This window comes from Lissotriton vulgaris, chromosome 10 (assembly GCF_964263255.1).
Source record: "Lissotriton vulgaris chromosome 10, aLisVul1.2, whole genome shotgun sequence".
In the NCBI taxonomy this organism is placed as follows: Eukaryota; Metazoa; Chordata; class Amphibia; order Caudata; family Salamandridae; genus Lissotriton; species Lissotriton vulgaris.
The window spans coordinates 895,892,221-895,904,901 of NC_141698.1; the positions used below are offsets into that span (position 1 = coordinate 895,892,221).

The 12,681-nt window shown below is 41.9% G+C and overlaps 1 protein-coding gene across 2 annotated transcripts in view; it reads right to left on the reverse strand.

Moving 5' to 3' along the window:
* FAM133B (family with sequence similarity 133 member B) overlaps positions 1 to 12,681 on the reverse strand; it is a 210,657-nt gene that overhangs the window by 102,395 nt on the left and 95,581 nt on the right. For both annotated transcript variants that reach the window (XM_086941868.1, XM_086941869.1), the window contains exon 8: positions 11,171 to 11,218. In XM_086941868.1, coding sequence (XP_086797994.1) covers positions 11,171 to 11,218 — 48 coding nt within the window. The remainder of the gene's footprint in view (positions 1 to 11,170; positions 11,219 to 12,681) is intronic.

A 12,681-nucleotide genomic window follows, 5' to 3' on the forward strand; every position in this document is an offset into this window, starting at 1 on the left:
TTGGTGCCTCTTGGGACAGAATGTGGGACCTCGTACCACCCTGCTTGTTTAGATAATGCATACAAGTGGTGTTGTCGGTCCTGATGAGAACTGTAGATCCTTGCAGTCGGGGAAGAAACGATTGCAGGGCTAGCGAAATCGCCCGAAGTTCCAGAAAATTGATGTGCATTTTTGCCATTGCTGAAGACCACTTTCCTCTTATGCTGAGATCCTGAAGGTGGGCCCCCCACCCTTCTAGGGAAGCATCTGTAGTGGCGATATAATCTGTAATTGTAGGTTGAAAAGTGAGGCCTACGGAGTCATTCTTGAAACTTCTCCACCAAGAAAGTGTTTCTTTCATAACTGGAGTCACTTGCACTATGTCGTCGAACGAACCCGAGATTTGGAGCCACTGCCTGTCCAGCTCCTCTTGAAACGGCCTCATTTTTAACCTCGCTTGAGGCACTAGCAGAATTGCTGACGATAAAATCCCCAGAAAATATTTGATCATTCTCACTGAAGCAGACTTTCTTTTTAGAAGTTCTGATGCCAGATATAGAAGTCGAGATATTCTGTCTGCTGACAAGAATGCCTTGTCTTGAAGAGTGTCCAATTTTGCTCCCAGAAATGGCACTACCTGAGATGGAAAAAGGCTGGACTTTTGAGCGTTTAGTGATAGACCCAGTGAGTGAAACACTTGCAGGCATTTTGTTGTTGCATGAGAAGCCTTGTGAAAGGATGGAGCCTTTATTAGCCAATCGTCCAGGTATGGGAATAGCTGAACACCTTGCAGCCTGAGATGAGCTTCTACAGGAGCTAAGAATTTGGTAAAGACTCTTGGAGCAGAACGTAGGCCAAAGGGAGGTACTCTGAATTGGAAGTGTGCACCTGTCACCGTGAATCTCAGAAATCTTCGATGCTTGGGATGAATTGGGATATGAAAGTATGCATCCTGGAAGTCCAGGGTTGTCATGAAATCTGCATGATCTAGACGCTGAAGAATCTCCTGGAGTGTTACCATGCAAAAAGATTTCTTCTGAAGGTACTTGTTCAGCATCCGCAAGTCTAAAATTGGTCTCTAATCTCCTGACTTTTTCTTTATCAGGAAAAAGCGAGAATAGAATCCTTTTCCTATTTGAGAATGAGGAACTCTCTCTATTGCCCTTTTTGAAAGCATAGCTCTCCCTTCTTTCCTGAGAAGAGCAAGATGTGGTGGATTTTTCTTTAGAGGTGGATGAGGAGGGGGAAATTTGGTGAACTCCAGGGTGTGTCCAAATTTTATGATATCTAATACCCATTTGTCCTTGGTTATTTTCTTCCAATTGTCGAAATACTGTGAGATTTTGGGAATTTTGAACTGTAGTGGCGAATCTGGCGCAAGCGTAATAGGAATGTCACTGCCTTCTGGCAGAATCTCTGCCCTGAGGCTGACGTCTCTTTCCTTGCTGTCTATAGGTAGCTGCTGGAGGATTTCTGTAATTTTGTTGTTGCTGTTGATAATTTTATCCATAACGACCCTGGTTACCTTTCTGCTGATAATTTTGGTAATCCCCACGAAAGGAGTAGGATCCTCTGACCCTTGCTCCACGAAAGGGCGTTTTTCAATACTGTAAAGAACCCAATGATCTTGCAGTATCCGTGTCCTTCTTAATATCTTGTAAAGCGTCATCTATGTGCTTTCCAAACAGGAGGTCGCCATCAAAAGGCATATCAAGGATCTTAGTTTGGATCTCTGGGCGAAAATTAGTGGATTTAAGCCAGCCCTGACGTCTTAACGTAGCAGCTCCGGCGAGTAGGCGAAAGCCAAGAGACGCTATATCCATAGAAATATCTATGATTTCAGAAGCCAATCTTTCTCCTTCCATAAGGATCTTCTTCGCCTCTATCATTTTGTCCTCAGGCAAATATTCCATATATGCCGACACATCTGACCACAATTGACGGTCATACCTGCTCAAAATGGCCAAACAGTTTGTAGCTCGGACTGTAGCACCTGCCAAGGTTGTAAAACGCTTCCCTATGTTATCCAGGCGTCTTCCATCTTGGTCAGGGGGAGCTGTTATAGGAATGGAAGGATTCCGAGATTTTCTTTGCGCTGCTTGAGAAATCAGAGTCTGCTTTAGGGTGACCCATAAGGCATTCAGGAGCATCATCCGGCGCCTTGTACTTTTTGTCAATCCGTGGCAGAATTGCATGAATAGAAAATGGAGTTTTCATGACCTTTACTCCCTCTTCCCATATGTGATCAATTATGGGAATAGAACGTGTGATCTTTCTGTTTAGGACTTTAAAATCATATAAAAAACACTCAGTCTTTTGCACTGGCATAGTAAGATGAAATCTTGTAGTTGCTCTCTCCATAATGGCATGAAACCCTCCTATGTCCTCCGGAGGAGAGTCTGCAGCCGGTGGAATCGGTGAAGCTGGATCTGGGATCAGATATTCATCCCATTCATCAACGGTAGTGGGCGAATTAGGAATCTCTCCGTCCTCTGCTACCGTATTATCATCATCATCTTGTGAAGGTAATGTTACCTGGGGCTGAGATATCGGTGTTGCAGGTAAAACAGTTTGCACCTCTACAGGAGGAGAAACTTGTTGCGGAAGAGGTGGTAGAGACGGAGGAAAACTACTATTATAGTCCTTAAGCATTGCCGTAAGGTCGTGAAGCAAAGCCGCCGACATTTGAACCATTGGTTCTTGATGGACAACCTCTTGAGGCCCTCTCAACGACTCACATGGTTCATAGAACTCTTCCTCTTCATCCTCCTCTGATACTGAGCTGTGAAGGGTCACGTGCTTGCCCATAAGGATCATCATCCTCAGATTCCTCTAGATAATGGCTGGGAGGCAAAGGTGAAATGTGGGACACATCATGATAAAATTGCCTGTTAGATGACAATTTAGAACTCAGAATAGGCGTAAACTGCAAAGGTGAGGGTCTTTTACGCCTTAGAGTAGCCGAAATATATGTTGAAGGTGACTCATATTCCGCTGAAATTGCTGCAACCGTTGGCATCGTCGACGTTGTAACCATGGTTGTCGTCGACGGAAAGGACATCGTTGAGGATGTGGTAGTCCACGTTATGATTGCAGTCGTTGTCGACGGTGAAATCATCGAGGGCATCGTCGTAGACGGTAAGCTAGTCGACAAGATCTTCGTCGCCGACGGTAGGCTGGTCGACGGTATCGTCGTCGACGGTAGGCCCGTCGACGGTATCGTCGTCGACGATAGGCTCGTCGACGAGCCTGGTATCGTCGTCGACAGTGGGTTCGTCGTCGGGATCTTCGTCGACGAAGCAGGCGACGACGAGGTGTGAACTTTCGATGGCGTAGGGACTCTCGTCGACGGCGCCGTCGACAAAGACTTCGGCGACGGTGTAATTTTCTTCAAAGCTGAAGATCCACTCACTTTTTGAGGTGATTTCCTCGACAACGAAGATGATCTAGCTGTCGACGGAGTGTCCTGAAAAGATTTAGAGGCAGTTTTCAAGGAAACCTTCACCTTATCTCTAGATTTCTCCTCAGAAGAGATTTTCTTTTTCTCTTTTTGAGAGGAGGACTGACCTGCTTCAGAAGATGAAGTTTTTAAGGTCTTACTCATCTTCTCAGGAGGATCTCCAGATCTATCTCTTTTCTTGGAGATGGGGGTGGACACTTGACTTCCTTCACTTTTTGAAACCCCTTCAGATGTTTTCAATTTCTCCAGCCAAACCAGCAGGCGTCCCTCACGATCCTTCAAAGTCTTTGCAGGAAAGGTTCTGCAGATACTGCAGTCTTTAACCTTGTGTGCTGGGCAGAGGCAATAAATACACTCTTTGTGAGGGTCTTCAAAGTCAAGTCTTTTCTTCCCACAGGAAGAACAAGCCAAAAATAAACTCTTCTTAGAATCAGACATAATTTTCCTTCAGAAACACAGGCCAAAGGAAAAAACTGAGCAGAGCTCAGGGAGACTCCCTAACACATGAGGTGCGGTAGAAAATCTGAGGGTTTGCCTCTCTGTGGGGATGGTTCTAGAGTGTGCTGCTGCCTGATTGGCTGGTTTCCAAGTTTGGTTCTTTTTACAAAAAGACTGAGATAGGCTGTAGTGACTCTTACTTACACTATAGCCTATGGTATAATGTTATTATGACTATAATGTATATGTTTTATTGTACCGCAAGACTCCCACCTCATCGGCGGGGATGATTCTAAGCATGTGAATCTATGAAAGATACCCCAATAATGGATAAAATTGGGTACCTACAATATAAAGATTACAGTTATACTAAGTCAGACACCCACTGGGCTTCAAAGGAAAATAGACACAGTGGTCAAATATATAGAACACAAGGACATAGAGATGAATTTAAACAAAACAAAAATAGTCCACCTTGCAGACAAAAGAATTCAAGTCATTTTCTTGGAGAACAAAGGGCAAAAGATTTAAAGTATTAACAGCTTATAAATATCTTGGGATTTATATGGAACGCCAGTTATCATATAAACAGCACCTATTTTCCCAATATGCCAAGGTGCAGCCTCTAATCTATGCATTCAAGTTGTTACAAAATAAACCTCAATTGCTCTTCACATAACCATCTTTTTTAAATTTCGAAATAATCTTCATTAATTTTAACTATACAACAGACAAAAAAAGGCAAAATGAGACTGATTTAAAGAGAACAAAACAAATAAGGAGTCATTATTACAGTAGTGTATTACAGAGGATAATCATAAGTATCAATAAATAAACTTGTATTCGATTTTAAAAGAAAATCATACAAGTACAAAATAAAAGGAAATTCATCATAACAAGCAAGATTGGATAAATGATAAAATACATCAATCCATAGAGCATTAAAATGAACCATGTTTTTTTTTAAACAGTTTGTAAAAAGTATTACCAAAGCCTTCCAGAAACAAATAAATAAATAACTATTGAGTAGAGCATAAAACCTCAGATAGAAAAAATGGAAGACCAAAAAAACAGTTTGAGAGAAGCCAAAAGCTGTAAGTATAGGTAAGTGGGTCTCATCTGGTTAAAACCAAATGCAAGCAATATAGTCCTTAGATATTTATGTCGGAGGGTGGAGAATGATGGACATAAAAGTACTACGTGCATGGAGGGACAGATGGAAATCGTGTCACAGTTGCAGGGGATTGACAAAATCAAACCCACTTTACGAATAACAGTTGATGGATAATATTCCGTCTCAGAAATGTTAAGAGAAGCTGGTGATGATTAGACATATCCAAGAGCAGGAACCGCTCCATGCCTGGAACAGATTTAACCATGATAATACCACGTGATGATGTTAAGGTAGAATTCTACCTTTCTGTAATCACCCACTGGACAAAGGCTGTTTGAAACAAATTAGGTCCTTGTTTGTGATACCCACAGTATTCTGAAAGAGGTCTGGGAGCCCCAATCCCGTGAAAGTTTTCTTTATGTAGGAGACCCATGGGACATGATTAGCTTTCTCTAGGATTTGTCTATTTAGATCAATACTTCTTTTGACCAGACAGAACACCACAAAATAAATGGGCTTATATGAATAAGATCAGAAATGAAGGCCATCCCCAATTCCTCTCGAATGATCTCAGTAGATGTAACTTGACTTATAGCCAAAAGATTACTCAAAAAGGTATTCCCAACCATTTGAATTTGGTCAATGTTGGCGTGCGCCCAAATTTCACAGCCAAAGGTTGACATCAGAATACATTTGGCCTTGTATAGAAGTGAAAGGGCTGTTACATTTGCCATTAAAACCATATCTAACAACTTCTGTGAGGTCAGTATGGAGGGCTCTCATGAATCCCACTAGGGCTGAATCCATAGCATGGTCCTCAACTCGGCCCAGAGCTTTTCCCTGTTAATTTTTATCAAAGGCTGATCTGATGTCCATGAAGGTCATATGAATGCCTCCCCCCATCACCCGGGTGTATTTCTAAATCAAGATATTTAAGTTGGGATTCTTTTTACTCTACCACTGCCTGATCTGAATTCATAGTGTACTTCGGAAAGAATGGCCCTCTCATTTTCCCATGTGGCGAGTCGCTCCAAAATAACCCTTCCAATAATCTTGACCTCAACGTTGATTAGTGAGATACGCCTGGCACCCACTGGACCTGGGAGCCTTACCAAAAGCAAGCGTGATAATACCATTTATCTCAGGTATGTCTGAAATAAGTATGCACTGTCACTTTCTGGTTATAATGTTTCATTTCACCTTATTTCGATTGAAATTGGCCTGCTGTATTGAATTGAATGTATGTGGAGCAAATTGATTTAGCTTAGAATAAATGTACTTTTAAGGGTGCACTGGCACTTTAGGAAATATAATGAACTAGTGTTGAGATGTAATGTTTTTTTAGAATAATTGCACTTTAAAGGGAGCACTGGCACTTCAATTATTTGGGGTTGCGCTGATGGATCATCCTCAAAAGGGTGCGGAGAAAGAGAAAAGGATTTGGATCTTGTGGGTCTGTGTTTATTTAATGGCCAGGGTGAGAAAAAGGTCGATGTAATTTGCCATTTTAATGTGTTTATGGGGAGGAGGTTAAATACTTTACTTTTAGGCCTAGGGTTTCGAATACTTCATTGTGTCATGGTTTTCCTTCATTGGATAAACTGCATGAAAATTAATAAAATATATATTTTTTAATACATTTTTGCACAAATATTCAGAGGTAAATACAAGTGTATTCAATTAGTGAACCTTGGGTGTCGATGTTAAGGTGGGTGTATAATAGTATTCAATCTAAAAGGCATCTTGTAGTTAATGTTCTCAGAGGCTGAAGCAGACTGATACCTTTAACTACTATCTGTGATGTGGTGGGAGAGAGCATACATTGAGTAACCGATAAGGGAGCCTAATTTATAAAGATGGTTCGATCATAGCCATTTATATGTACATATTTTTATTATGATTTTTTTTTTAAATCATGCTGCTAATATTCAATAAATGTCTTGATCATTATGAAACACTACTGGTGATATTCAATTGTAAGGTACAATAAGTCACTAGTAAAGTCAAGTTCCATGAACTGCATTTTTAGCAAATACGTTTTTGAGTGGCACTACATATGTGTGTAAATAATCGCTTATTTTAACAGTCAGGGCACTATGTTAGTTGTTGTTGTAGGAAGGAGCAAAATAAACTATATTGGAAGCAAGATTCTTTTATTCATGCATATATATATATATATAAATATGAGTCCCAGCTATTTCCGTTGAGACGTCTGCTTGGTATCCCGACTGGGGCACTCCCTTGGAGGTCCGAGGAGAAACACTATCTGGAATTCACAACGGCTCACTTAGACCAGACCTTTTTGGAACTTATCTTCGGCAGAGACTTGGAAGGTGTATGGGCTACAGGGCACATTCTGTGACATCTCCCAATAGTCTTTTACTGTATTATACCACCTAACTGTTGAGTTCCTGTGGGCTAATAAAAATAAAATAATTGGCTTACCAATCCTTAGGCAGACCTGGGAGTGGGGTGGACTTGAAATACGTAATACAGAACGTAACTATATAGCAGCACATCTACAACACGTGGACTACTGTTTGGACCCAGCGGATAACTGGGAATTAAACCTATTGAGTGTCTCCCACGGGGCCCAACTGCTCTCCGTTCTGATCATGAGCAGAGTGCGAGCGCCACCAGACATGCCCTTTGTAGGAAAGTGCCCGTTTTTGACACGACCACCCCCACTTTTTGCCTTGCAAATGAGGCAATTTTAACAGAAGTGCACTGGGTTCCTGCTATTCAGGTCCCCAGAGGCAGATCTCTTTTCCTAAAACTTCACAATTGGTCCCCCAATTGCTAATACCTTCACCACCCCTGTAAGTCCCTAGTAAATGGTACCCCTGGTACTTAGGGCATGGATGCTAAAGAAGGTCCATAAGGGCTGCAGGAACCCCTCATCACACACATGCAAACTGCCATTAAAGGCTGCGTGTCATGATGCAAACAAAAGTGAAGACACAATATATCACACCTCCAGTGTGCCATGCCTGCTGACATTGCATGGATTTTATAGTACCCCTTTCAGCAGGCCTTACAGCATCAAGGCAGTGGGCATTATATTACATGTGAGGACATATCTGCAGGAGCAGATATGCCCCCGTGATGTTCAAGTCGATTCTTGGACATTGACAGTGAACAGGGAAGCCACCTTGAATGTATGTACTGGGCACTGGTGATTAGGAGTTCCCCAGCTACATGATGGCTTCACTGAAACCAAAGATGTTTGGCATCAAACATCTTTTATTCATAAACCCACATTGATTCCAGTGATGGATGTATTAATACATGCACCCAGAAGGCACCTTAAAGGTACCGCCTGAAAACCTACTAACCTCTTGTGTGCTGGCTGACTGGTGTAGATCAGCCTGCCACCATAAACAGGTTTCTGAATCCCTGCAGGTGAGAGCCCAAGCTCTCCGGGAGTGGAAACAATGCCTGCTCTGGCAGGATGACTAATAATCAGCATATCAAGGCAGGAGGCTTCACAGACCTCTGCCGCCTTTGATATGGGACTCCTCATACCCCAGACCTGGGAGATGCTGCCCCCTGCCCTGAGGCCCATTTGGAATCAGGACAGACAGGAAAATGAGCTAGTCATGAGGTGAGCTCACCATCAGGCCAGTTCCATCCCTAAGGCGTGCTACCTGAAATGAACACAAAAAACAGAATTCCACCCTCTTGGTTTTTGGTGGAATTAGGTTCACTGGGTCAGGATTACGCCCACTTGGCAACTACTTATCACTCTCCTTAATACCAAAAGCCTGCGCCAGGTCGGAGGAAGCCTTGGGGAAACCCTATCCACCTAGAAGTGGGAAAATGTCCATGCTGGTGTGCAGACAGTCAGCTGAAATGCAGATTTTGAAATGGTTAAATATAATTATACAATATAATTATCTCTGACCTAAAACCTCGCATAACATTTATAATACAGGAACAGACAATGTGTTTGGTGTGAGAGCCATGAGGCAGATTTTATACATGTAGTGTAGAATTGCTCATCTGTGGCACAATACTGGTCGGATATATTAGAGAGACTCAATAGGGCCACTGGGTGAGACCTGCAAGCCACACCCCATATAGTTCTGTTGGGCCTTATACCAACCCCGGACAACAAGAAACTGAGCTGGAAGTTTCATTTACTAAGTTTCCTGCTTGTAAAATGCAGGACTGCAATAAAATGGCTGGTGCTACCACCTCAAGATACTGAGATTGGCTCAGAGATCTGTCCGAATGGGCAGGGGCAGATGAAACACGTAAGGCAAGATAAAAAAGTAGAAGATGATCTGATTGCGTGGACAGCAATGTTGGCTGACTTGCATGATAACCCAGGATTTAGTGTGAATGTTGAGGAGATGGCGAGTGTGGAACTTGTGCCTTAATCTAGCGTTTCTTACACTTATGGGGAGGCAGAGAAGGTCGGCCAATTGGAGGACCTGCTGGAGTTCAGTACAGCCTGGACTGGAGAATGGAAGTGCATAGAAACTAGTTTAGGATTGCAGCTCTCCTATTGTGGGGGACCGAGTAAATTGCTCAATCAATCAATCAATCAGGATTTGTAAAATGCGGCAAATCACCCATGAGGGTCTCAAGGCGCTGGAGTTGCTAGCTGCTTAGCGGATAAAGCAGTAAAAAATGAGACTAAAGCAGAAGAAAGCACTCAGAAAAATGGGGGGAAGGAAGGAGAGAAGTGAAAAAAGAGAAGCAAGTACTCAGAAATCAAGGAGGAAACAGGGCTGAGCAGCAACGGGGAGAGCTAATCCGGCAGCCTGTTTAACAGAATCGCGCTGCAGCCTCCCTTAAGTAGGTCCTGGGAGGGAGGGGTTAGACGGGAGGCAGGAAAACAGGCGGTAAATGAGGGAAAAAACAAGAAGTAGCGAAAATGAGGGAAAAGCAGGAGGAAACACTCTGAAAAACAGGAGGGGAGGAAGGAGACAGCAGTAAAAAGCAAAGCAAAAGCAGAAAAATCACTCAGAAAAACGGGGATGAAGCAGGGTGGAGCAGCAGCACAGGAGAGTTAGGCCTGGGGAGACCACAGGGCCCGGAATATCTGTTATACATCATCAACAATGGGTACCCTTTTACACAAGATGGGGGGGTGGAGGGGTGAGAATTTGGAATCGGTTGTTTTTGTTGGTTTTATATACCAGGGCTGATTTACAGTGATAAATAAGTGAACACTGCAACTTTCAATAAATGTTTTGATTGGTATGCAAATAGACACCCTACTATACATGGGGACTAGCAGTCAGTGGAAAATACTAGTGTTTAAGAGCTCTATTCTTGGGGAACTATTTTATAGGTATCTATAGGTGTAGGCACTTTTAAATTATCACAAGACTGACTTTGCCACACAAGAGTTTATTTTTTTTAAAATATATTCGTATTTAAAGTGACACAATTTACAGAGAGGTATATATCCAAACAAAGTAGGAACCTTTAAAGCACGTAACATATTACGGCCCAAAAAAAGGTTGCATCATTTATAAAAGACTCAATTCAAATCATAAGATACTCTCAGTCATAGAAAAATTGCAAAACAAATATCCTCAAAAACGCTTGATCAAAAGGATCATTAGGAGCTGCTTGTGAAATGTCATCGCATTTTCAGACATTAAAGGTCTTAAGCAATTCATTCAACACTGAATTACCAAATCACGCAGAGTACACATACCTATCAGCAGTCATATCCAATGCAAAATATTTTAAGCTGAGAGGTTTTCGTTCAGCAGCGTACATTTTATTGATTATTCAAACCCGCCACTGCCCAATGTGAGTAATTTTGCATCCACAAAGACCATGACAAAGTACTTGGAAAAGAAGTAGAATGCATGGAGGCGATCTTATGAATGAACCGTCTTCTGCAAGTTTATGAAAGACTACGTTTAGTTTCACAATCAGGTACTTAAGCTCTTACAAACGTCTGCACGTATGAGATATAAGAGAGCCTTTTTATGCATTGAAAAGTGTGGGGAACAGAGAATCAGTGGGAGTCCTATCATTAAGTGCAGAGTGTGCAGTGGAGATAGTCGGAAACAAGAACTCATTGTCCTTTCAAAATGCGTATGACATCATTAGCATTTTCAAAAACATCTCTTGGACTTAATACATGTCTCCAATTCATGGATACAAGCTTGGTAGTTGATTCTGACACTTCTCCCATATAAAAGGGCGGTTACCTTATCCTTGTCTTGATCCTTTGGCTTCTTTTTCTTTTTGCTTCCATCCTAAATGTAACAGAATAAAGTGTGGAATTAGGCATTTGACATAAAGCGCATGAAAATATATATCTTTTAAATTGTGAAGGTTCCACAAACCCACGTAGCAGAGATTCTATCTGCACATGAAAAAATGTAACATTTTCTTAACCAAGGTTAATCGCATCCCAATGAGAATGTTTTGGTTGCCATTATCTGTGAAATTATGCCTGCTTTCCTGAAGGTCGCTTCACGTCGCCTTTCCTGCCAGAATTATACCGTTCTATACCCTTGTCAAACAAGTAGTAGTTACTGGAGACTGTTTTGAATGGGTTCCAGAGAAGACTCTTGTTCACTACCAACTGTCACCATTTGCTTACAGTTGGAAGGTGTCCCTAAAGACAGACTCCGTTCCAACAAACTTAAAGTAAGAGCCAATGGTTTAAAGACCATGTAATTTATTTAATTTCACTAATTTAACCATAATATCAAACTTTCCTTACCCAGTCAAAGTTCTGCAGTGCATGGACAAGTAGATATTTTAATAAATTCCACACCCCTGAAAGCAAGTAAACCTGCAATAAAGGATACACACATTCTTAGTAAGGAATTAAAGTGTTTCCACAGTGTATCAACTCCATAAATGGAGAAAGAATGTATGTACCCTTACCTCAAAAAGTGTAAGGGAAAGAATGTATGAGTCATTATTGTTCTGAATCATTCAGTTTCACAGTGCCAATCTAAAAAACACAAGGATGACACATGCAAGGTGTGTGTGACAGTGTGATAAAGGAAAGCACAGTGAGCGTGGGACCTGGGGGAACCCATCCATCTACAGTAAAACCGTCATGGGTTTTAACAATCACAAGTTTTGCTGCAGAAAAGAATACACCATCCAGAGTAGAGTGCCGCAAAAGCCAGGCTGCGAGGTGGAGATTAGCATGCAAGGTGCATAACAGATACAGCAACCTGGGACAAAGATACGCCCGAGGATATCCTGTGTGCAGCGCTCAGATGGAAACACGATCAGAAAAGCCAGTGTGAGCAGCGCGCATGATGGAGCAACACACGGAAAACACTAGCTTTACACTATAATTCATTACTAAGAATGCGTTTATCCTTTACTGTAGATGGCTACTTGCATTGTCCTGATGAATATTCCGTTAAAGTTGTACATTTTGGGCTGAAATGTCAGCTTGTTGTTTAGTTGACAGTGCAGTCAAGCAACATGATAAAGTCTTTGTTAAAAATTATTTCCTGAACGCCGTTCACTATTAGATTACTCAGATAACAGGATGAAGGCATTCATAAAGGAAAGTAAATTCTGAAAGCAAGTTCTCTTGACAGATTTTTCTAGGTTGGCACTTAAGGACTCTTCCACAGAGACAGAAATCTAAAATTGCAATCCCAGTTATGTACGTATGTAGACTTCATGTTGTTGAGACAGGTTTGGGCTAGTATTGCTGGTTAATGCCAGAATGTTGTTTTTGTGG